Source organism: Rhinatrema bivittatum, chromosome 6, assembly GCF_901001135.1.
Source record: "Rhinatrema bivittatum chromosome 6, aRhiBiv1.1, whole genome shotgun sequence".
NCBI classification, from domain to species: domain Eukaryota; kingdom Metazoa; phylum Chordata; class Amphibia; order Gymnophiona; family Rhinatrematidae; genus Rhinatrema; species Rhinatrema bivittatum.
The window spans coordinates 123,102,196-123,125,360 of record NC_042620.1 but is presented as its reverse complement, the minus strand read 5'-3'; the positions used below and the strand labels follow the sequence as shown (position 1 = coordinate 123,125,360).

Genomic DNA, 23,165 nt, shown 5'->3' with positions numbered 1-23,165 from the left:
TGCAGTTCTTGGATCCACGGAATTAAGAAAGTGCCATTTTCCACCAGAATGTTCTCTGCTGGTATCGTGGAGCAGTGGTCCCCAAACCTGTCCTGGAGGGCCACCAGCCAGTCTGGTTTTTGGGATATCCTCAATGAATATGCATGAGAGAAAATTTGCATGCACTGCCCCCATAACATGCAAATTTTCTCTCATGCATATTCATTGTGGATATCCCAAAAACCCGACTGGCTGGTGGCCCTCCAGGACAGGTTTGGGGACCACTGTTGTGGAGCAATACATGGAAACTTTGTTGTTTAATGGTGTTGCAAATAGATCTATGATTGAAGTGCCCCAGTTCCTGTGCTACTTGGGCATCTAATGACCATTCATTTGGCTGTAACTGGCAACTTGCTATTTGATTTTCTCTTCGTTTAGTCAGATAACTTTTGAATTATCTGGCTAAATGCTTCTGAGTATGGACTTCCTTGGTAACTACAAATGCTACCAATTAGGAATGTGGAGCTCATCTGAACAACCTTCAAAGCTTTGAAAGTGTTAATTTAAATAGACAACTAACTATTGATGTATTACATCAACAAACAAGGAGCTATAGATTCTTTCAACCTTTGTCAAGAGACTTGCAGAATATGGAAATGAGCAATTTCTCAAAAGATGTACCTGACAGTTGTCTATCTTACTACAAAACAAATCCAGATAACCAGTACATTAAGTTGCCAGCTGAACCACACAAATAGTCACTGGACTAGCATATATGTTACATTTGGTGGCTCATGAAAGGAGCCCACGAGCTACCACACTCACCCCAAAGTTGCTGGCAGACTCCTACTGCCTGGACACTCCCCACAACATGAACGCAGCTCAGGACGCCACTATGCTGCTGCTTAGACATCTACCAGTAGGCGTGCACGCACAATGCGCAGCACCTCTTAAATTGCCTATGGCAGGAAGAACTCCACAGCACCCTAGGATAATGTCAGATGCCCTGCCCTATATAAGGGTTCTCCGGACCTCAATGCCTTGCCTCAGCAATAGGTCCCTCTACCGTGGTAGTGTTACTTGCTTTCCTGCTCATCTCCAGCCTTGCCCTGCCTTGTCATATCCAGCTCCACTTGCCTCCCAGTCTGTTCTCCTGTGTCAGTCCCTCTTGCCCTGCTCTTGTCTTCCCTACAGACTGACTCTTGGATCTGACCCTTAGCCTAGATAACGATCATTCTTAATTGCTGCCTGCCTCTGACCCCTTGCCTGGCCCTGGACATTTGTTTATGCAATTCTCTCTCACTTGAGTCCTGCTGGCCCCTGGAACCCAAGGGCTCAACCTGCAGGGAAAGGGGCTGGTACAGGTGAAACCCTTGACCAGTCTCTTGCCAGCAAACCTCCGTCAGCTATTGGTGAAGGTCTAGGGGTTCAGCCCATAAGCTGTGTCAACCTCACCACAGCAATAAAGGTTCACATTGCTTACAATATAGCTGAAGAACAACAAATACTGATTGAATTATTACTTTCTCACCCTAACTCTCTTCCCATTTTCACCCTAATACCCCCTTCTTTCCCCCTAATATCCTCCCAAGCTATCACCCGAAACTCTACCCATTGCCCAGTAACTAATAATGGTGCATGTTATTGATGTACTCAGTGTTCTCTAATAATTAAGAATGTTAATGTCATGAACTATGGTTAATTAGTGATTTTTACTTGGAATGACGTATACAATACTTCTAAATAAATAAATAAATCTGTTTCAATTTTGGAGAACCCTGCATTCACAACAAAGTTTCCACCTACTATTCCAAAAAACCTGCAAGGAACAGTCTAATGATAGACACTTTTTCAATTCTATGAAATCAAGGACTTCTTTAAGCATGATCTCCATTCCTCTTATAACCAAAATGCTTCCAAAATTAAGAAGAGAAAAGGGCCTTATGATTTAGCAACATCAAAATTTGGTTTCCATGACTTCAAAGCCTAGCTGGTCAACAAACAATAATATTGAAAATATTCCCATTCCTGATCACTCAGTACCATGAGAATCTTCTTCATCCTAACTTTCAATGTCTGGCTCTGACAACTTGGTTGTTGAAAGTCAACTAGCCTCTTCCAGGCAGGTACCAATGGAAATTTGCAAGGTTATTCTAACATTGAGAAAATACTCCACTAGAAGATCTTACCAATACCAGATTTAAGATTATGGTGCCTAGAAGATGAGGACTGGGGGCAGGATATTTCACCCCTGGAAATCAACACCAGGGGGAGTCTCAGTTTTTGGGCGCCTTTAGAATTTGCCACCCTAGGTACATGGCTATATTGCCTATGCATAGGGACCCTGGTCTCCCATGATTCCTGGCCACAAAATCCATTCCTTTCTGTGGAATTTGCTGGTCATCACGGAATCACCATGGGAGACCAGAGAGCCAAGTAGGGTGGAGAAGATAAGGCTGTGGTTGCTGTTCCTTGTCAGTACTTTCAGCCGCCTTTGCCACTTTCTGGCCCTTTATTTATTTTTTATGTACCCTGAGGCTGAGAGTCACAGTGCTGCGATCTGAATCTCTTTTTCAGATTCATGGTGCTGTTAATTGTGAAAGCATTGCTGCCTGTATTTGATACCCCCCAGAGCAGGAGCACAGCTGGACCCAGAAAGAGCAAGCTTGTGCAGGACAGAACTAGTCTGGCACCAGGATCTTCTGCCTGGACTGGCTACCTCCCCCTCGGGTGAGTGCTCAGGTTCTGGTGGCTAGCAGGGTTTAGCAGGAGCTGCAGTTAAAAATAGGTACAGATGGACACTCACTAAAGCAGAACTGGGCTGAAGGAAACTGAACAGGGAACAGAAGGGTGCCCACAAACAAATACAAGACAGTGAGTGCACAACAAGACAGGACAGACCAGAACTAAGGAGAACAAGATATAAAGCAAGAACAAAGACAGAATATCAGAAGGCCACAAACTTGGGCCAAAACTCACAAGGCAAGACCAAGGATTTGTGCCAGTACAAGATACAAGCAAGGCAAGAAAAGGACTGAAACAAGAACTAGGAAGGCCACGACTAGGAACTCCCAAGCTGAGGCTAAGATAAGAACAGAGGCCGCAATAAAGAAGGACTCCAAGGAGCTGAGGCAAGGTATTTACAGTAAGGCAGGCTTTTATGCTGTGTCGGTGCAGGGAACTTGGCACCAGCAGGAACTCCAAGCCATTGGCTTAGAGAACTGAGCAGCAGGGAACTTGGCCCACTGCTGGCGGGAGGAAAGCATTGCACATGGATCCTCACATAGATAACATCACCGCCATGCCCCACAAGTCATGACTGTAATAGTGGAAGCCAACACCTGTGCTCCTAATGCTCATTGAAGCCTTTGTCTTTTCTCCATCCGGCTTGCCTGGATCAGCAGTGGGAGCCCTCTTGCATGCTGCTACTACTCTCTCTCACTCGGCGCCACAGCATCAGCAGTGGCAGTGATGGCTCTGCTGTCTGACTACTGCTCCTGCTCCTCACAGCCAGTTCTCTTTCTCTGCCATGAGTCCTTTTTTAACCATGGATCTGGCTAAGCCTCAAAATAAAATAAAGAAGCATTTGGACTCTCAAAGACAATCCTACCATAGTAGCCTAAACTCTCCTTTGGGCTTTTACAGCCCTTAATGCAACTTACCTTGCCGCCCTCTGCAGCACCATCATTAGCAAGAAGGCGTGCAATGGGAATTCCAGAAGCATAGATTCCACACAACCAGGTAAAAAAACAAAGTTACTTTTTAATCCCTATTACTCTGGTTATCCACTCCCTCCTCCCACCCCTATTTTAATCACATGGCAGGAGAAGGAGAGTGGTAGCATGTTAGGTGCTGTCCTTCTCTGCTGACCAAACACAAATGCAGCTTTCAATCATGGGTCAAGACACTATCCAGCAACTGAAATCAGCAATCTGTCCTGCCACCAAAGCAAGAGGATGTGGTCCGATTTGTTGCCGCTCTCCTTCTCCTCCTTCCAGCATGAACAGTGCTGGTAGGCTAGAGGGAGGGACAGAGGTGGAGGTGTGGGGAATAATGAAAGGAGGAGATGGGAGGGGTGTGATTACGGAGGGTGTAAGTTTTGTGAAATAGAGGAGGAGTGAGGGGGAGGATAAGGGAAAGAGGTTGTGTGAAAAGGAAGAGACTAGGAGTATAAGGGATGGAAATGGGGATACATGAAACAGAGAATGGGATTGTGACAGAAAATGGAGGGGTTATTATGGGGAAGGGACTAGGAAATGAGGTGTGTGGTGGAGGAGGTAAATGAGAAGGGACTGGGAAATCAGGGTTTCTGAGAAAGAGATGCTGGGGAAGAGTGTGAGTGTGTGTGAACAGGGGGAATGGAGACAATAAAGGAACTGGGGGTAGAAAAAGGAAAAGAGATAGGACAGGGATCGGAAGTTGGCATATGAGGGGGGGATCAGGAGGCAGAGGAGGAGCACTTCCTTCTCCCTCTCTCTGGAGACAACCCTCCAAGATCTCAGAACTTGCCTCCCCTCCTGTTCTCTTCCCCATCCCCAATCTTCTCCTCCTCCTCCAACTGGTTCCTAGTTCTCTCTCTCTTTATCTCCTCCTTATTCCCCATCCTAATCATCCCTCTTTCTCTTCCACCCCATCTCAACTCTCCCTGTCTTCCAACCTTCTTATCCCTAATCTCTCTTCTCCATTCCTGATCCTTCTTCCCTCTCCTTCTTTTCCTTATCCTCCCTGAACCCCCACTCTCTCCGCTTGTACTTCTCTGTCTTCCTCATCCCATTAACCCTCCTGCCTGAGATCTCTTATTTTCCCTCCTCTGACATCAAATCTCTCCCCATTCCCAGATTACATCCCTGCCTTCCTCCCCAGCCCCAATCAATAAGATTCCTTTCCCTCTAATAAAGAACCAAATAAATTAACTGGGCAAAGGAACATCAGAAAATGATTATTTTAAAATACATTTTTATATGCAAATATGTGATATTATGCAAATCTGCCACATAATTGCTACAGAATTTTAAAAAGTCTGCCGCAGGAAACTGGAGGCACTGCCTATGCTTAAACCCAGCTCTGATTCTTAGAACTTTAATTGGAAAAGATTTTCTATTTGTTACACACAGTTCAATTAATGTCCTTTCTGAATAAGGATTAAAAACTAATTTGATCAGAGTCTACCTTAGGGCTATAGGTGCATATTACTAGGATTCAGGAGCAATTCCTATTTCTCAGCAACCAACAGTTGCCAGATTCATGAAAGGCCTAAACCATTTCCATTCTCTAGTTAAAAATCCTCCTATTCCTTGGAATATGAATAGAATTCTCACTCAGCTCATGAAATCACTTTATAGGCCTTTAGCCACAGCAGAACTAACATTTATTTCTTGGAAAGTTTTGGGGTTTTTTATAGCTAACTTCTGCCCAAAGAGTAAGCGAGTTATAAGTGCTATTATCATACTCTCCATATACTCAAATTTGCAGCATGAGTAGTTTTCAAAACTCATCCTAAATTTCTAAGAAAAGTGGTCTCTCAGTTTCATTGAAATCAATCAATTTTATTACCAACATTTTTTCCAAGACCATTTGCCTATAAAGGCAAATAGCCTCTTCATACCTTGGACTGCAGAACAGCTTTATTATTCTATTCAAAAGAACAAAGTCTTACAGAAAATCTTCACAACTACATCATCTTCTTCAACCTAGTCAAACAAGGGTTTTCAGTTACAAAACAAACTCTTTCCATATGGATTTCTGATTGCATTTCTTATTGTTGTGATCAATCAAGATATCAAAATAAGATATAAGCCCATCAAGTCAAGCTACAACAGAATCCTTAGTCCATCTTTGCTCTGCTTCCATAGAGGAAATCTGGAAAGCTGCAACCTGGTCTTCTATCCATACCTTCACTGCTCATAACTGCCTAGCAAATGCTTCATATCAAAATAGCAGTTTTGATCAAGCTATTCTGAAAAATTTATTTAACTAATTCCTTCAGCTCTCTCCCTCAGCCTCTAGCAAATTACAGGTTGCATGTTTCACTGCTGATATAAAAATATAACAGAAACCCTGTGTGGGCAGAGCAAGATGGCTGATACTTGTTAATTCACCTTTAGGCATTCCATTGCTTGCCTGCAGGTTGTTGTTTTTTTTCTTGTGTACCTGAGATGGTTAAGAGCAAAGGCAAGGAGAAATTACTACTTACCTGATAATTTTCTTTTCTCTAAGGAAAGCAGGCCAATCCCCACAAGTGGGTTATGTACCTCTACCAGCAGATGGAAATGGAATAAAAGCTGACGTCACAGATATATAGCCCAGCTCCGACATTAGCCTGCCAATATGCTCTGCAAAAGCCAAACTGTGGACAAACTGATTATACTTGAAAATGATTAACAACAATCAACCACTCAAGCTTCCAACCAATAGGGAATACTGGGCTCAGACAAAACAAAGAACAGTTAGTAAACTGAGGGGCTGATTAAGACACTTACCAGTCCTCCAACAAATAGCATGAAGAGCATTCTGCATCGTACGCACCTAAAGGGTGAACCAAAAGCAAAAATCAACAACTGAGGGCAGGTGGGGGATTGGCCTGCCTTTCTTAAAGGAAAGGAAATTATCAGGTAAGTAGTAATTTCTCCTTCCTCTGCACTCACACAGATCAATCCCCACAAGTGGAATATATCAAAGCTACACCAGAACAGGGCGGGAGGCTGCCAGCAGTCCAGTCAACACCACCGTGTGAACGCGGTATCCTCCCGAGCCTGAACTTCCAAGCGGTAATGTTTAGAAAAGATGTGCAAAGATGACCAAGTTTCCACTTGGCAAATCTTGACAGGAAACAACAACCGAATCTCTCCCTACGATACCGCCTGAGCCCTTGTGAAATGCGATCTAATCAGATTCAGCAAAGGAATGACAGCATCAACATAGGGGGCCATAATCACTTCCTTAATCCAACGGGCTATAGTTGTCTGTGCTGCTGGTTCACCTTGTTTACCTCCACCATGGCGCACAAACAACCAATCAGACTTCTGGACAGATTTAGTAACCTCCAAATACTGCAGCAAATGATAATACTCTCATCTCTGTCCCTGTCTAACATGGGCAGGGAAATGAATTAATTCAAATGAAACTCAGAAACTCGTGGGCAGTCCTCTCAGGCTGCCTTTTTGGAATAATCTGTTGCAGCAGGGCCCATTCTTCATGAAGATCTGGGTCGATTTTTGTCTTATGGTTTAGCCCTTGAGAGGGCTAGGTTGTTGATGCATGGTTATTCACCTGTAGTGATTTCCATTTTACTCCGGGCCAGGAAATTTTCTCTGTCTCTGGCCTATGTGAGAGTTTGGAGAATTTTCGAAGCCTGGTGTATGGAGCGAGGTTCTCAGCTTCTTAAAGTGGATATTCCATTGGTTTGGGAATTTTTACAGGGAGGATTGCATAAAGGTTTGTTGGCCCTTAACACCTTGAAGGTTCAAGTGGCAGCCCTCACTTGTTATAGGGAGTGAATCAATGGTGGGTCCTTGTCTTCCCATCTTGGCAAAAAAGATAGCACATTCTGAAGCTTTACCGTTCCCTGAGTCGTATGCAGAAAAGGCTCACAGCAAGAAAGAACCTGGAGCTTGGAAGTCCGACGTGCTGAACAGATTGCACTAGAAAAACTGTCTTCAAAGTAAGCAACCACAAGGAAAGGTCACATAGCAGCCAAAAAGTCGGACCTGCCAATAAATTCAGGACCAGATTAAGGTCCCAAAGAACACCAGCAGTCACAAAGGAGGATGAAGATGCTTAACTCCCTTCAAGAACCAGGACATATCAGGATGGGAAGACAAGGGGCGGTTTGGGGTGGGACCGGGGGGTGTGGCGCCGGCCCAGGGGCGTGGTCGAGGCCTCCAGACCAGCCCCCGGGTCGGGTGATGGCGCGCGCAGATTTACGCCTGCTGAAAGCAGGCGTAAATCTGGCAACAAAGGTAGGGGGGTTTAGATAGGGCCGGGAGGGTGGGTTAGGTAGGGGAAGGGAGGGGAAGGTGGGAGGAGGGCGAAGGAAAGTTCCCTCCGAAGCCGCTCCAATTTCGGAGTGGCCTCAGAGGGAACAGGCAACGCGCGCCGGGCTCGGAGCGCGCAGGTTGCACAAATGTGCACCCCCTTGCGCGCGCCGACCCCGGATTTTATAAGATACGCGCGGCTACTTTTGTTCGTGCCTGGTGTGCGATCAAAAGTACGCCCTCGCGCAAATTTATAAAATCTACCCCATAAAATTTATAAAAGAAAAATATTAAATCAGAGTAAAACAAATTAAAACAGTCAGAATATTAAAATGACCTAATTAAAATTACCTAATTAAAATGACATAATTAAAATGACATAATTAAAACTTATAATTTACAATAATTTTTAAAGACTTGCTTAAATAAATAATTTTTTTAACTTTCTTAAATTCTTTTTTGTTAAAGATAGCTCTCAGTGTGGATGGGATAGAATTACAAATATTGGGGCCGGCGATGGAAAAGGCCCGGTCTCGATAAGGGTGAACTAGGATGCCTTCCTTGTGCAAACTTGCTGCTCCCACCACCATGACCTTCGAGAAGGTCCTGAGCGCAGTGGCCGCCCAAAAGGCAAGGCCTGAAACTGGTAATGACGTCCCAGAATGGGAAACCTTAGGACCCGTTTATGTTCCTGGCGAATGGGAATATACAGATATGCCTCCATCAGATCCAGAGACATGAGGAATTCTCCTGATCGTATTGCCATTATTATGGAGTGTACAGTCTCCATTCTGAAATGAGTGACCCACAGAAGACGATTGACTACTTTGAGATCCAGGATGGGTTGAAAGGACCCCTCTTTCTTGGGTACGACAAAATACGTTGAAATTGTCGGCTCAGTGTGCTGTGGCAATCAAAAAAGCAAACAATGTTAGGAATTATTAGGAAGGGAATGGCAAATAAAACAATGGATATCATAATGCCTCTGTATCGCTCCATGGTGAGACTACATCTTGAATACTGTGCAATTCTGGTCGCCCCCATCTCATAAAAGATATAGTTGCACTGGAGAAAGTGCAGGGAAGGGCGACCAAAATAAGGGGCATGGAACGGTTGCCCTACGAGGAAAGGCTAAGGAAGGAAGGCTGTTCAGTTTGGAGAAGAGACGACTGAGGGGGGATATGATAGAGGGCTACAAAACCATGAAAGGACTTGAACAAGTTAATATAAATTGGTTACTTACTCTCTCAGATAATCGGGCTAGGGAGCACTCCATGAAGTTAGCAAGTAACATATTTAAAAACAAATCAAAGAAAATTCTTTTTCACTCAGCACATAGTTAAGCTCTGGAATTCATTGCCAGAGGATGTGATTATGGCAGTTAGTGTAACTGGGTTTAAAAAAGGTTTGGATAAGTTCCTAGAGGAAAAATCCATAAACTGCTATTAATTAATAAGCAATAGTAGCTTGAGATTTGTTTGGGTACTTGCCAGGTACTTGTGGCTTGGATTGGCCACTGTTAGAAACAGGATACTGGGCTTGATGGACCCTTGGTCTGACTCAGTATGGTATATCTTATGTTATGGTCTAAGATGGAATAGCAGCCTGTATTTTGTTGCAATTCGGGAACAGGAATCACGGCCTTCAGGTCCAAAAGTCTTCTCAATGAGGTTTTTACTGCTATCCTCTTCTAAGGGGAGTTGCACAGAGAGATCAGAACGGCATCTGGAGGAATGCAAAGAAATTCTAGAGTAAGACCATTCTGAATCACTTCCAGGACCCAATGATCTGATGTGATCTGAACCCAACTCTGAAAATAGTGAGATAGACGGTGAGTCCACAGATCTTCATTAGGAAGATTGAGAGACTCCACTCCCGGAGCTCACATCCTTCCGAGGCCTTCTGGGGTGAAAATACTGAGACCCAGCAAAGGGACAGGGTCTCTAAGAGAAAGCTCCCCTTTAAGGTTGAAATTGCCTGAAATCTCGAGAGTGGCTACTTGACCGAAAAGACTGTGAAGCCGGCTTCTTATCCTCCAGCAAACGAGGGACCTGGGCTTCTCCCCATCTGTTTTCCATCTTCTCAAACTCACTGCCAAACAAAAGAGAGCCCTTGAAGGCAGGGCTGGTGCAAGGGTATTAGGTGCCCTAGGCAAACCTTACAGCCTGGCGCCCCATCCCCCCACCTCCCATACACAATTTTAATTTATAACAGATTTTACATGAAAAATGACATTCTGAGGTTAAACTAATATACACATTGTTGTGATAGTTACATGCCAACAAGAAAACTCTGCAACTTGGAATTCATATGGCATCAGACCTGTATCAACACAGTACTACCTGCCAAAACTCAAATAATAACAACCCTATCTATGAAAAGGAATACCACAAATATTACACCAGAATCTAAAATATCATTACACCTCCTAACAGGAAGAAAAAAAGAAACAGACCAAGCTACTATAGATCCCTATAGAGAAACCACATGCTAAAATAATGCGTCATCTCAGTCTCTGCATGCAGAACACAGACCCTTACCAAATACAGAATAAAGCCACCATAAAGTATAAATACAAATGTGCAGACAAAAACTGAATTGTAAAATGCAACACAGCAGACTCTATACAGTGCAACAATGGAAAAACAAAAATTTCACCATTCATCATGAAACAAACAATAAAATCAAGATATATAAATCATTAATCATAATAGTAAAATAATAATACAAATTTCAAACAGCTGAATATCCAATAATTAAAGACTCATGCAAAATTTGAAAGTTTTATCAAACACCAATAAATTATTTCAAAACAGCAAACACACCAAACACCACCCAATAATTAAAAATAAGGATAAAAAATCTCCCACTCTCCATACTAAAGTCCATTGTAAAAAGGGGAACACACACATACCATTCAAAACACGAACAAGGTTATTTATTATTTGTTAAATATTATTGATACTCTCATTATTCCTTGTAATAATGTTAATGTTAATGTTCATTGGTTGATTGTTATTGTTCAATGTTCTATGTAAAAAACCCCGGTCTAACCTCCCAGACCAGGGCAACCTTTTTGTTACATGTAAACCGGATTGATTTGTATTGCATACAGGAATTCCGGTATATAAAAATTAAAAATAAATAAATAAATAAATAAATACCTGGGAAATTTTGATTTTCAGTCTGAGCTTGTCATGGATTAATGGAAGAAGGCAGTGGCTGCGATACACAGACTTTCTCACCTCTCTCTCTCTCACACATACACACACGTGCCAACACAGGCAAATTTTCTTACACATATTCATAAACACACTCACTCTCTCTACCACACACACACACACACACACACATGCTCTCTCCTCCATATGCACTCACATACACTTGCTCTCTCTCCCCCTCACGCTCTCTCACACACAAATGCTCTCTCCCTCCCCCCCCCCCCCCCACAGGCTCTCACCCTACACACTCGCTCTTCCTCACATGCTTTCTCTTACAAACACATATTCTTTTTCCCCCACATGCTCTCACACACACATGCTCTCTCTCTCCATATGCTCTCATACACACATGCACTCACACACACATACTCACACGCATACACTCTTATTTTACTCTCCCTCCTAGGTGTAGGCAGCGGCAGCAGCTTTCTTCTTGGACTTCCATGACATCAGAAGGCCCCCACTGTCTTCCTTGTTCAGCTGAGATGCTGCTTCTCTCCTGCCGTGCAGCCCAGCCAACGCTGCCTCTCTCCTGCCGCACAGCCCAGCCAACGCTGCCTCTCTCCTGCTGCGTGGTCCAGCCGATACTGCTATTGACCCTCTCAGTCTTTTCTTCCAGCCACTCCTTCCAGCTACAATAACTGGGCATCCTTCTTCCTGCCTGCACAGGCCCACAACACATTTCCTCTTCTGGTCCTCGAGGGCTGGAAGAAGGAGGTCCAATCACCTAGCTCCTACAGCTGCCACAAGTGTCGGGACAACGTTTTTTCACATTTCTGAGCAGCTCCGATGGAAGCAGTAGGTGGCTGCTGGGCCACCCCTAAACCTGTGGCATTCTAGGTGATCGCTTAGTGCTTCTACCGGCCCTGCTTGAAGAGCAGTTGGTGAGATTGACTTAGAAATAGTGTGTGCTGACCAATTGCGCAGCCACAGTTGACATATAGCCGCAATTATGGAAGCAACACCTCTGGCAGCAGTGAAAACAAGATCATAGCCCAAATCAGCTAAGAAGACCGCTCTTTTTTCTATTACCGCTCTGACATCCGAAACCATTCCCCCAGACTCCCAAGAGAGATGCAGAATAGCTCAAGCTACCAGGGAGCAACAAGCAGCAATCTGCAAATTCATTGCCATGGCCTCAAAGGATTGCTTAAGAATAGCATCAATCCTTCAAGCCTGAGCATTGTTTAGAGCTGCTCCTTCTTCAACCGGTATGGTGGTTCGCTTAGTGACAGAACACACCAATGCATCCACCTTTGGGAAATGCAACTGCTCTCTTGCCTGCGGATCCAAGGGATATAAATCCACCAAGGTGCATCCTCCTTTAAAACTTGCCTCTGGCGCACTCCATTCAAAGTCAATCAAATCTTGAATCGCATCCAGGAGGGGAAAGAAACATGAAGCCTTGCATAAGGTGACCAACATGGGATCCTTTTTCTGCCCACCAAGAGAATCACTCCCAGCCACCCCAAGGGTCTTCAGAGACTGAGTAATCAGATTCGGCAAATCATTGCTGTGAAAGAAATGGGGAAGAGTTCAGTGTGGCTCTAAATCCAGGAGAATTTCCCCTTCCTCAAGAGGGGAGAAACCCAAATCATCATCAGTGTTATCTTGATCCACATCCCCTCTAAAACTGTTAGGCATTCTTATGCTACAGTGTTTGCACATTGTGGCGGACACAGGAGGGCCCTGAGCATGTGACCTTGATTTAGGAAGCAATGCTGTCTCTGCAGGACAATCCTGCAGAAAGGTCTGAAGCTCCTAGAAAAATTTTACCCAGGAAAGAGAGGATGGATCCATACCAGTCGCCATGGGTCCAAACTTGACGTCCTGTGAGCAAGACTCTGTTGAGGATGTCTCTGCCAGTGGATCAACTGAAGAAGGGGATACCCTTGTTTTGTCACTCCTAGCCCCACTCCCCTCAGACCAAGGGGGTGGCCAGTGTCGGCAAAATAAGTAGGGGGCAAATCAAGCCCTGTGTCAGGCAGTGCTGACACAGGGCTTGCAGAAAGCTATGGCTGTAAGGTTCTTATATGACATGCAGCACAAATAGCTAAATGCTTAGACTTCTTTGACGTTGGCGCCATGAAGCTATCCAGTTGATGCACGCTGCAATAAGATATACGCTTAAGACACCTCAGCAGACAGCTAAGCAGCCAGGTACACGAATAAGATACATGCACAATATGTGCTCAGTTATGCGCTTAACCGTGTACAATATGTGCTCAGTGATGTGCATGCAATACCCGCTCAGTCTTCAAGCGCGCACACCGATAGGCCGCATAAGTATGCGCACAACAAGAAGCATGAATATGGGTGCATAAGAAGGCGCGCGCGCACCATCAAACACACAAAAAGGCATGAATGAACCGCCAAGGCCTACCACGCAACCTGGGAAAAGAAGCCTGGAAGCAGGGCCTAGTCCAAAAAGGCTGCTCAACATGCCGAACCTGCACTGCTTCCACACTCACTAACTCCTCAGAGATATGAGCAGGAGAGGCCAAACACTAATGTCGAGAAGAAAGACCTGGTAAGAAGGAAGTATAGCCTCACAAGAACTTCCTCACTTTTTTTTTTTTTTAATTTTACCTGAGCTCAGCCCTCCCTAGCTGAAGGCAGAAAAGGGTATCTGGCTGCATTGGGAGAGGGCGAAAGCCTTCACTGCCGAGCCTCTCTCGGCCTGCAATCATGGTTTTGTTTTGTTTTTTTTAATCAAGCAATCCCCAGTAGGGAAATGCATGGAAATGGAAAATACTGGTAGGCTGTCAGGGCAGGGCTACATATCCGTGATGTCAGTTTTTACCCTGTTTCCATCTGCTGTTAGAGGTGCATAACTCACTTGTGGGGATTGATCTGCCTAAATGCAGAGGAAGACTTGAGTATATCCATTTCAATTGGCAATGGCCTCTACTCCTGGATCTATCGACAGATTCATGCACAGAGGAGATCAGCTTGCTACCTTCGAGGGCAGACTACTAGGGTGAGGTGTGCTGCCAAACTCCCTGGCCCTGGAGACTTCCTTGAGTCCAGAGGTGAGGACGACACCAGTGGGCCCAGCCACAGTTGGTGGGCACTTCTGTATCAAGACGGATCCAGATGTAGACATCATTGTGGCGTGCACGGAAACTGCAGGAACAATGCTGCAGGGCCATCCAAAGTCATTGTTGTCTGCGAATACCCTCAAAGAAGACAAGGGGGCAGCTGAGCCAGATGGAACTTTGTCATTTATAAAAGGAACGGCAGCTCAGGTGGGTCAAATGTCTTTTGCACTGAACAAACCTCAGACTTTTACACTAAAGGCTATTGGATTGGCTATTGATAGTTTGGGGAAATCCTTATCTGTGTAAATTTTCCAACTATCTGGTAATTTTCGAAATGTTAAATCAAAGGCTTGTGGTGCAGGAGAAATATTTGGAAGACTTAAATAAGAAACTGGTAGTAGCAAAGCAAAAGTTTGCTCAGTTACAAGCCCATGAAGATATTATGGTGAGAGATAACACGTTTTTATTACAAAGTTGTACAATTTAGAGAATTCTCTTAAAAGTAAAAATTGTCTTATCAGTTTTCCCAACATAGAAATGATCTCTGTGAAAGAGATGTTTAAAAATATCTTCTTGAAATTCTTAAGATTCCTGAAAACTCTGTTTCCCACTTGCCAGCCTCAAAGAAAAAGTTCAGAGGAGAAAAAAAGGGAGATCCTTTCCCTGTATCATCAGATAGTCTGGATTTAACAATTTATTTGAAAATATCTAGTGGCATACAAGTTAAAACTGCAACTTTAATTGTGAATTTGGTTTTGGAACCAGATAGAGACTGGATTGCAAAACATTTTTAGACACAGAGAAGATCTGTTTTATAATTGTTAAAATTATGATTTCCCAGATGTGGCCCAAACTATCCAGTAAAGAAGGCAACAACTTTTATTACCGAGACCTAGATTTCTACAACTGGGGGCATTATTCTTTTTGAAGTACCCATTGAAATGTTTGATTAAATATTAAAATGTTAAATATGTGTTTTTTGAACCTAAGCCATCTTATGCGCTTCCTTAGTGGCAAGGTTTCATCTAGAGACAACTTGGAAGCTACTTCCTGTGAGATCCCTGTTGCTGAGGGTTAATTCTTCCTGAATATATAATGGATTAATCTGCTAGAGAGCATTTGCTAAAATATTCTTGATTTATATTGCTTTGGATATTGTGTCTTTCCTCTCCCCTTTTGTGCATACTTTTGAGCATTGATGTTTGTGGTTTTTGAACCTCTGTGTATTCCATCGGAATAATGTTTTTTCTTGTTCTCCATTTGCTCTTTTCCTAACAAGAAGTCATACTTGGGATTTTATATAAAATTTTAATAAAATATCTATCTCTGTATATAGATATAGATATAAAATTCATGAATGCAATCTTCAGCTTGGGTGTTTGTGTAGCTGATTTCCGACCTGCTTGTCCACAGATAAAGCAAAGTTGCTAACCAGTAACGGGTGTTCTCTGCAGACAGGACAAATCAGCCATACAGTCCCACCCTTCTCCCCTGTAGAGTTGAAGTAAGCTTGTTATGAAGACTGAGGAGACTCATAGGGAAGCAGCTATGCCAGAACCTATGGGCATGCTCAGTAAAGCCTTGTAGGTGTTTCTGAACTCTGAGAGAGCTTTTCAGATGACATCTCCCCACCTGTATGGCTGATTTGTCCTGCTGTCTATGGATAACACCTGTTACAGGTAAGCAACATTGCTTTCTCCACCAGTACAACAATCTTTTGAAGCCATACCACAAGTACATTGTGATTGAAAAAGTTATGGTAAATATTCCAAAAGGAAAACAATTGATCTCTTTCTCTCCAATTATGCAAATAAAGATTGCTGGCATACAACACTAATCTGTACTTGTCCGTAGGAAGACCTTCCAAACAATTTGACAAAATTTAATGTGCTTGGTAATATTTACTTATAAGATCTTCAGCAATGGAGCAGGTAAAAACCGAGGTGTACTGTAAAGGTTATGTGCATTCGCAGTGCCTACCTGAAATATGCATATTACTCTAGTCAGTAGTACACTGGAGTGGAGGAGTTAGCCTAGTGGTTAGACCAGCAGGCTCTGAAGCAGGGAAGCCAGGGTTCATATCCTGCTGACACATCTTATAACCTTGGGCAGGTCACTTCACCCTCCACTGCCTCAAGTATAAAACTTAGATTGTAAACCCTCTTGGGACATGGAAATACCTACAGTACCTGAATGTAATTCACTTTGAAGTGGCTGATCAATCACAAAAGGTGGAATATACATTTTTAAAAAAATATCATTCTGCCAAAAATAATTACCCTCATTCCTTCTCCACGCATTCCAGCATGCACAGATAATGAACACTGTCGTGTTGTCCGAATACTTTCCATGACCACACATAAAATTTCTTTTCCACTTTCCATTGATTGCTGAATTAAGCAGTGGTCCAAGTCAATTTTTCTAGAACAGAGAAATGTTTAAATTAGTATAAATAACATGTGCGATTATAAGCAGTACTCTCAGGCTCTTGTGATTCTGTGGCTGGCCACAGGAGAAACTGCATAATTAGTTTGTTACTGCATAATTTACAACCTGCCAAACAATCAATATTCCTAAAGCTTCAGTCACCCCTTAATTCAGTCATTTAAAGAAAACTACAGGATGGATGTCTGTCTTCTGTCTCAACTCTCTCTCTCTCTCTGCTCCTGCTCCAGCTCTTCCCCTTGCAAACAGCCTACAGTGAACAGGAGGAGAAGAGAATGAAGACTGAGGCTGGAGGAAACAGAGCTGAGGCACCCTGTTCTCTAATCCAGTCCCTCACCTCCTCTTGTTCCCAATCCTCCTGTCTTGAAGGGAACAGGAGGAGAGGAGTGATGTTGGAGTGGACAGAGAAAGCAGTCAGAATGTTCAAAGATTCCTTAACCCAAATAAAAAATTATTTTGATATAATTTCTGTATGGAATGATGTCCCTTTAGAAGAATTTCATTTTTATACAAAAGTCCTTGCACCTGCATATGTGGCCACCCATACACCAGCTACAAAGACTTGGATGTGTTTGGAAGTCTGCAACAGACTTTTATGAATTTCAATTCATAAAAGCTTTGATGACTAGAACTACTTCTGATGAGTTTCAAACCACTTTTTGTGTCTGTTACCATGCACACATATCTTTCTGTGTATATAGAACTGTTGATACATAGGGCATTTTCAGCATACATAAGCTCATATACTGGGAAAGATAAGGACTTTCTCAAGAAAATATAAAAAGGATGGTTGCACTATTTCAATTCAAAACAAAAGTGACATTTCACAATTAAAAGTTTGTAACTTTTATGTCTTAACATGATAAATTGTGGATTTTTGTACTTGGTAAATTTTGTATTTGTATATAGTTTAAAAATTGTTTAAAAACAAACAACATGAGGAAGTAATGTCATCTTCTGAGATGGCTGTCTAATCAGTTAGCTATGAGCAGGTGTGTGACAAAAGCTAAAATATAGCAGAGACTCAGCCATTTCAAAGCCCAATTGAATAAAATCGAGACGAACAAGTATGCCGCAGAAATGGGGACCCACAGGAAAACAACGGAAATAAAGCACTTTTTTGAGCAGAGCGGTGGGCCAAGTAAAGGAGTAAGCAGATCACAGGCTGCATGAGAACAAGTTTTGTCTGATTTGGAGACCGATAACATGGCAGGAGGCAAATCAGGAGCAGAGAAGCAGGTACTCAACCAGGCAGAACCAAAGGGTGATTCCGGGACCTGCATAAGGACATTCTTTTAGTAAAAAATGAAATCTTGGAGCTTATGTCGGAATTGAAAGGGGATGTGGCTGAGACTGGAGCACACTTGTATGAGGCAGAGCAAACGATTGAAGAGTAGGCCTTGCAAATTACTGAGCTACCTCCCTCCACTTATAACTTTGAGGTATGCAGAGATCCTCGATAAACTTGAGGATTTAGAGATTTAAATTTGGGAAGTGCCAGAGAAAAGTGAATATAAGGATGTCATATCCATGATGCAGTGAATTAGTAAAGCTATCTTGCATATGAATAGCTCTGAGGAACAAGAAAACAATATAGTTGAGGTGGAGCAGACACACCAGCACTGGGTCTGAAAAAGGACAATTTACCCAGAAACATAAGAACATGCCTATACTGGGTCAGACCAAGGGTCCATCAAGCCCAGCATCCTGTTTCCAACAGTGGCCAATCCAGGCCATAAGTACCTGGCAAGTACCCAAAAACTATTCCATGCTACTGTTGCTAGTAATAGTAGTGGCTATTTTCTAAGTCAACTTATGGTAATTAATAGCAGGTAATGGACTTCTCCTCCAAGAACTTATCCAATCATTTTTTAAACACAGCTACACTAACTGCACTAACCACATCCTCTGGCAACAAATTCCAGAGATTAATTGTGCGTTGAGTGAAAAAGAACTTTCTCCGATTAGTTTTAAATGTGCCACATGCTAACTTAATGGAGTGCCCCCTAGTCTTTCTATTATCCGAAAGAGTAAATAATTATCTGAAAGAGTAAAATCATGAGAGGTTCTAGATCTCTCATGATTTTAAACACCTCTATCATATCCCCCCTCAGCCATCTCTTCTCCAAGCTGAAAAGTCCTAACCTCTTTAGTCTTTCATCATAGGGGAGCTGTTCCATTCCCTTAATCAGCTGGAATTTCTACTTCTGTAAAACATGCACTATCCTGTTGGCAAAGCATGGCATTGGAGAAGAAATATAAAGCCTGAGAACATGAAAGGTTTTACATGATCTTCATGAGGGAAAGAAAACTTATTCTTGTAAACAACAAGATCAATGTTTATTAACCTGAGCTGGTTATGAGTATGATAATGAACATTATTTGAAAATGGCATATCTGAGAGGTGGGTTTCTCTCTAAGGTTTCTGTCAAGTGACAGATATGGGAATAGGGATAGGAAGTGATGGGAGAGGGGGAGAAATTGAGGGGATTGTATTGGAGAATGGAAGTCAAGGGAGGACTAGGGGTGGAGAGGGACAAGAAATGTTTGGTTGGGATATGGGTTGGTTAAGTGGGGGAGGGATACAGAGTGGGAAAAGGAAGAAGGAGGGGCAAGATGGGAGCCAGGTGGAACAATGACAAGTATGAAAGTAGTCTCCTTGAATGTTAGCAGTCTGAATATACCCACTAAAAGGCAACTCCTGTTCAAATAATTAAAGAGATTAAGAGCTGATATAGCATTTATTCAAGAGATGCATCTTAGAAGATGAAATAAAAGGTTGTTGAGACATAAGGATTTTTCCCAAATCTTTCTACTCAGAATAAATAAAGTAAAGAAGTGGGGATTCTTTGTCACAGGTCTCTCAATATTTCATTTTTGGAAACGCATAAGGATCAAAATGGTAGATTTTTTATTCTTAATAGCATTATTGAGGGAGTATAGGTGTGCAAGGTTAACCTTTATGCTCCAAATCAAGACAAGGATCAAATTTTTAAAATCATTAATAGACTCTATGGTGGGGCTGACCAAGGGAGTGGTGATAAGGGGGGGGGGGGGGACTTTAATCTAACTATGTGACCAACGTTGGATAATCCTCTCCTGTCACACACACAAAAGAAACTTACATGTCAGTTATTTAAATTGATATAGATGGTAGGTTTGGTAGATAGCTGCAGGATACCAAACCCTAAAATGAAGATTATACTTTTTATTCTGAAGTAAATAGGACCTATTCCAGAATAGACATGTTGTTTTGTACATCTAATCTGTTGGGAAAACTTGGAAGGTCAGACATAGAACCCCAGAGTTGGACAGATCAAAGACATATACGGGTCGAGTTTTTGAATTTTAGTCCATTCCAAACGCAGAAATAGTGGTGATTAAATGATGCACTACTACGTGATGAGGCGCTTGGTAAGAAAATAGAGCAAGAAGTACAGGATCACTTGACAATCAATGATTCTGGAGAAATTAGTGAGGATATTGTATGGGATGGTTTGAAGTGTGTCCTACAGGGGAAATTAATCATGTGGGCTTCCCAAGGTAAAAAGCAGAAGCAAAGACAAGCTGAGAATCTTAGGAAATCTATAGTGGATTTATAAAAGTTACATAAAGAAAGGGGCTTTTCGTAAGCACTTGCTCAATTGGAAGGGCTGAGAAATCAGTTAAAATCACATTAATTATCAGATGATTTATTTTTAATTTATTTAAAAATTATTTATATTCTGCAAATCTAAAATAGTCAAACGTGGATTACAATAAAATATTCATAAAATATACAAAACACAATTAAAACATTAAAACTGCAATAAAATACCAGCACATCCTCACCTATGGCTATCTCTACACTTCTAAATCTTTCTCTGCAAAAGCTCTATGAAATAATTCTGTTCTCAATAAGGTTCTGAACTTCAAATACTCAGATTTACCCCTGATGTGATTGCCACTGGTAGACTATTCCACATGTCTGGCCCAGCGATAGAAACTACCCTGGCTCTTGTTTTATGCATTCAATATTCAGATACTGAAGGAATTGCTAGAAGCCCCTGACTTGAGAGTCACAGTTCTCATTTAGGCACATAAGTGAAAATCTTATTTCTTAAATTATGCGACTTCTCATAAACCAATCTGCATCATAGCTAGCAATTTAAACTGTACTCTAGCACTAATTAGCAACCAGTGAAACTTTTCAAAAAAGGTTTAACAGCAGTCCCCCACAGTAATGTTACAGTTCTGGCTACTGTGCAGCATCCCCTCTGCCAGGGGATCCCGGAGAGCCCTGCTTGGAACCGAACTCTCCAGCACGTCTCTGGTCTAAGGCCTCTGCCTGCTGTTCTACCTCCACTCCACCAGGGGTTCACCATGAGCACATCCCTCAGGTTGTCCAGGCCCTTGTCTCCTGCCTACCCAGACTCTTGCCCTACTTAACCCTGCCTGTCCTTTCCCTCAATGTTTTGGCGTTGAGTGCTATGCCACTCCTTGCTCTAGCCACCTCTGCCTTGCAGCCGTTTAAGGCCTTTCCTTGTTTCTCTGCATGGCCTCCGGGCCTTCAGATTACTGTCTCGCCTTGCCTTGTACTATGTGGCCTTTGGGCCTTCTGATCTTGGTCTTTCCCTGCCTAGTCTTGTGGCCATCCGGCCTTCTGTCTTTAGCTTTGCCCTGTGGCCTACAGGCCTTCTGAATCTCCCTTGCCTTGCAGCCTGCTCCAGGCCTTTCATTGCCTCTGGCCTTATCAAGCTTGGCTTAGCCCTGAGACCTCCCTAGGTATTTTCCTTGACTCTAGGCCTCTCTCTCTGCCTTGTCTCTCAAGGCCTTCCTTGTTGTTGCCTTCTGACTTTGTGTTTTACATTCTGTGTTTGTCCCATTTGGATCTGTCCTGTCTGAGTCCTCTGTTCCAGTCTGTCCCCGAGTTCTCCCTTACTGCTACACACCTCCGGTGTTCCAGGACACTTATCTCCACGCAGCTCCAGTGCGGTCCAGCTCACTCTTATCTCCATTCAGCTCCAATCTGTTCCTGTGTCCCAGTGCACTCATTTCCACGCAGCTCCAGTCCAGCCTGCACATGATACCTTGCTCCAGCCTCATCAGACTGCCCAACCTCACTCTAGTCTGTCCTCTCGTCCTGTGGCACCCTGAAGGTGGTGTCCATCACCCTTTTCCAGCTCTGACCCCACAAACAGGTAAGTTGAAAATAACCTGGACAGCTGCATTCTGCACCACTGTAAAACCCTTAACAATTTAGCTGGCAACCCACAGTACAAAGCATCACAGTAGTCAAGGTAAGTTAATGCCAATGCTTGTACAATTGTTCTAAAATCCTCAATATACAGAATATTTCTTAGAGGCCTTACTAATTTTAACCTATAAAAGGCCAATTTTGCTACCTTAGACACATGTGCCTTAAGGGTTAGACAGGAGTCCAAAGTAACTCTCAAGTTCCGTATTTCCATAGATGCACCCAACCAGGGGTAGATTGCCCTATCAGGGGATGGGGCATCCCCCGGTGGGCTGGTCCCTCTAGTCACGTGGTCTGCCGAGCACGGCTGTAACAGAGCCGTGCTCGGCAGACCACGTGGTATCTCCTGGGCCGGCCTGGGCGGCGAATCCCCGGGCCGGTTGTCAGCGGGAATCCACCCCTGTACCCAACTCACCCCTCTCAAACTGAATACAAGGAGGAGATAACAACAGTGTATTACCCACCCATAAGAGAGTGCTCCTACCCCCATTTAACAACAAATCATTAACATCTAATTAATAATAATAGCTAAACAGCTTTGGAGCTTGACCACTGACACTTCCCCTGGGACTTCACTTGGGATAAACACTTGTACATCATCTGCATAGCACTAATATATCAGTCCCATATTTGATATCACTCTACCCAAAACTTAGGAAAAGATTGAACAAACAAGGAGAAAGGCTTGAGCCCTGGGGGATTCCAGTATCCAAGGGTTCCAATCAGACATGCCCTTCTTTTGACATACCCTCTGTTTCCTAAAACTTAAGAAAGAGCGAAACCAATGCAGGACCGTTCCTGTCACCCCATAATCCTGGAGCCTTGCTAATAACTTGGCTTGACAGACTGTATCAAAAGCTGAGGCTAAGTCCAATTGAACTAAAATACCAGATTTCTTAGTCTCTACTGAACGTTAATTATCATCCAGTAGAGAAATCAATAGCATCTCAGTGTCACAAGCCTTTCTAAACCCATATTGTTCTCCATCATATATATTCAACATAATGGCAAAATCCTCCAGTTGTTCAAAACCCACTTTCCCAGAATTTTGGCTACAGAAGGCAAATTCGAAATTGGACGATAATTAGCCAAATTATTACAAGGCATCGATGGATTCTTTGGAATCTGTGTTACTGAAGCCTCTTTCAAACTAATGGGCACCAGCCCCATCCTCAATAAAACGTTCAAAATTTCCAACAAACCACGCTGGAAAAAAGAAAGTTTATTTGAGATAAGCAAAAAAAGGACACTGATCTTGATAGCTAGAAGT

General features: G+C 43.0%; 1 protein-coding gene across 1 annotated transcript in view; it reads right to left on the bottom strand.

Annotated features, from left to right (window-relative positions):
• Window positions 1–23,165, bottom strand: part of PJVK (pejvakin) — a 152,801-nt gene that overhangs the window by 21,606 nt on the left and 108,030 nt on the right. Inside the window, exon 3 of the mRNA XM_029605895.1 lies at window positions 16,494–16,635. Coding sequence (XP_029461755.1) covers window positions 16,494–16,635 — 142 coding nt within the window. The remainder of the gene's footprint in view (window positions 1–16,493; window positions 16,636–23,165) is intronic.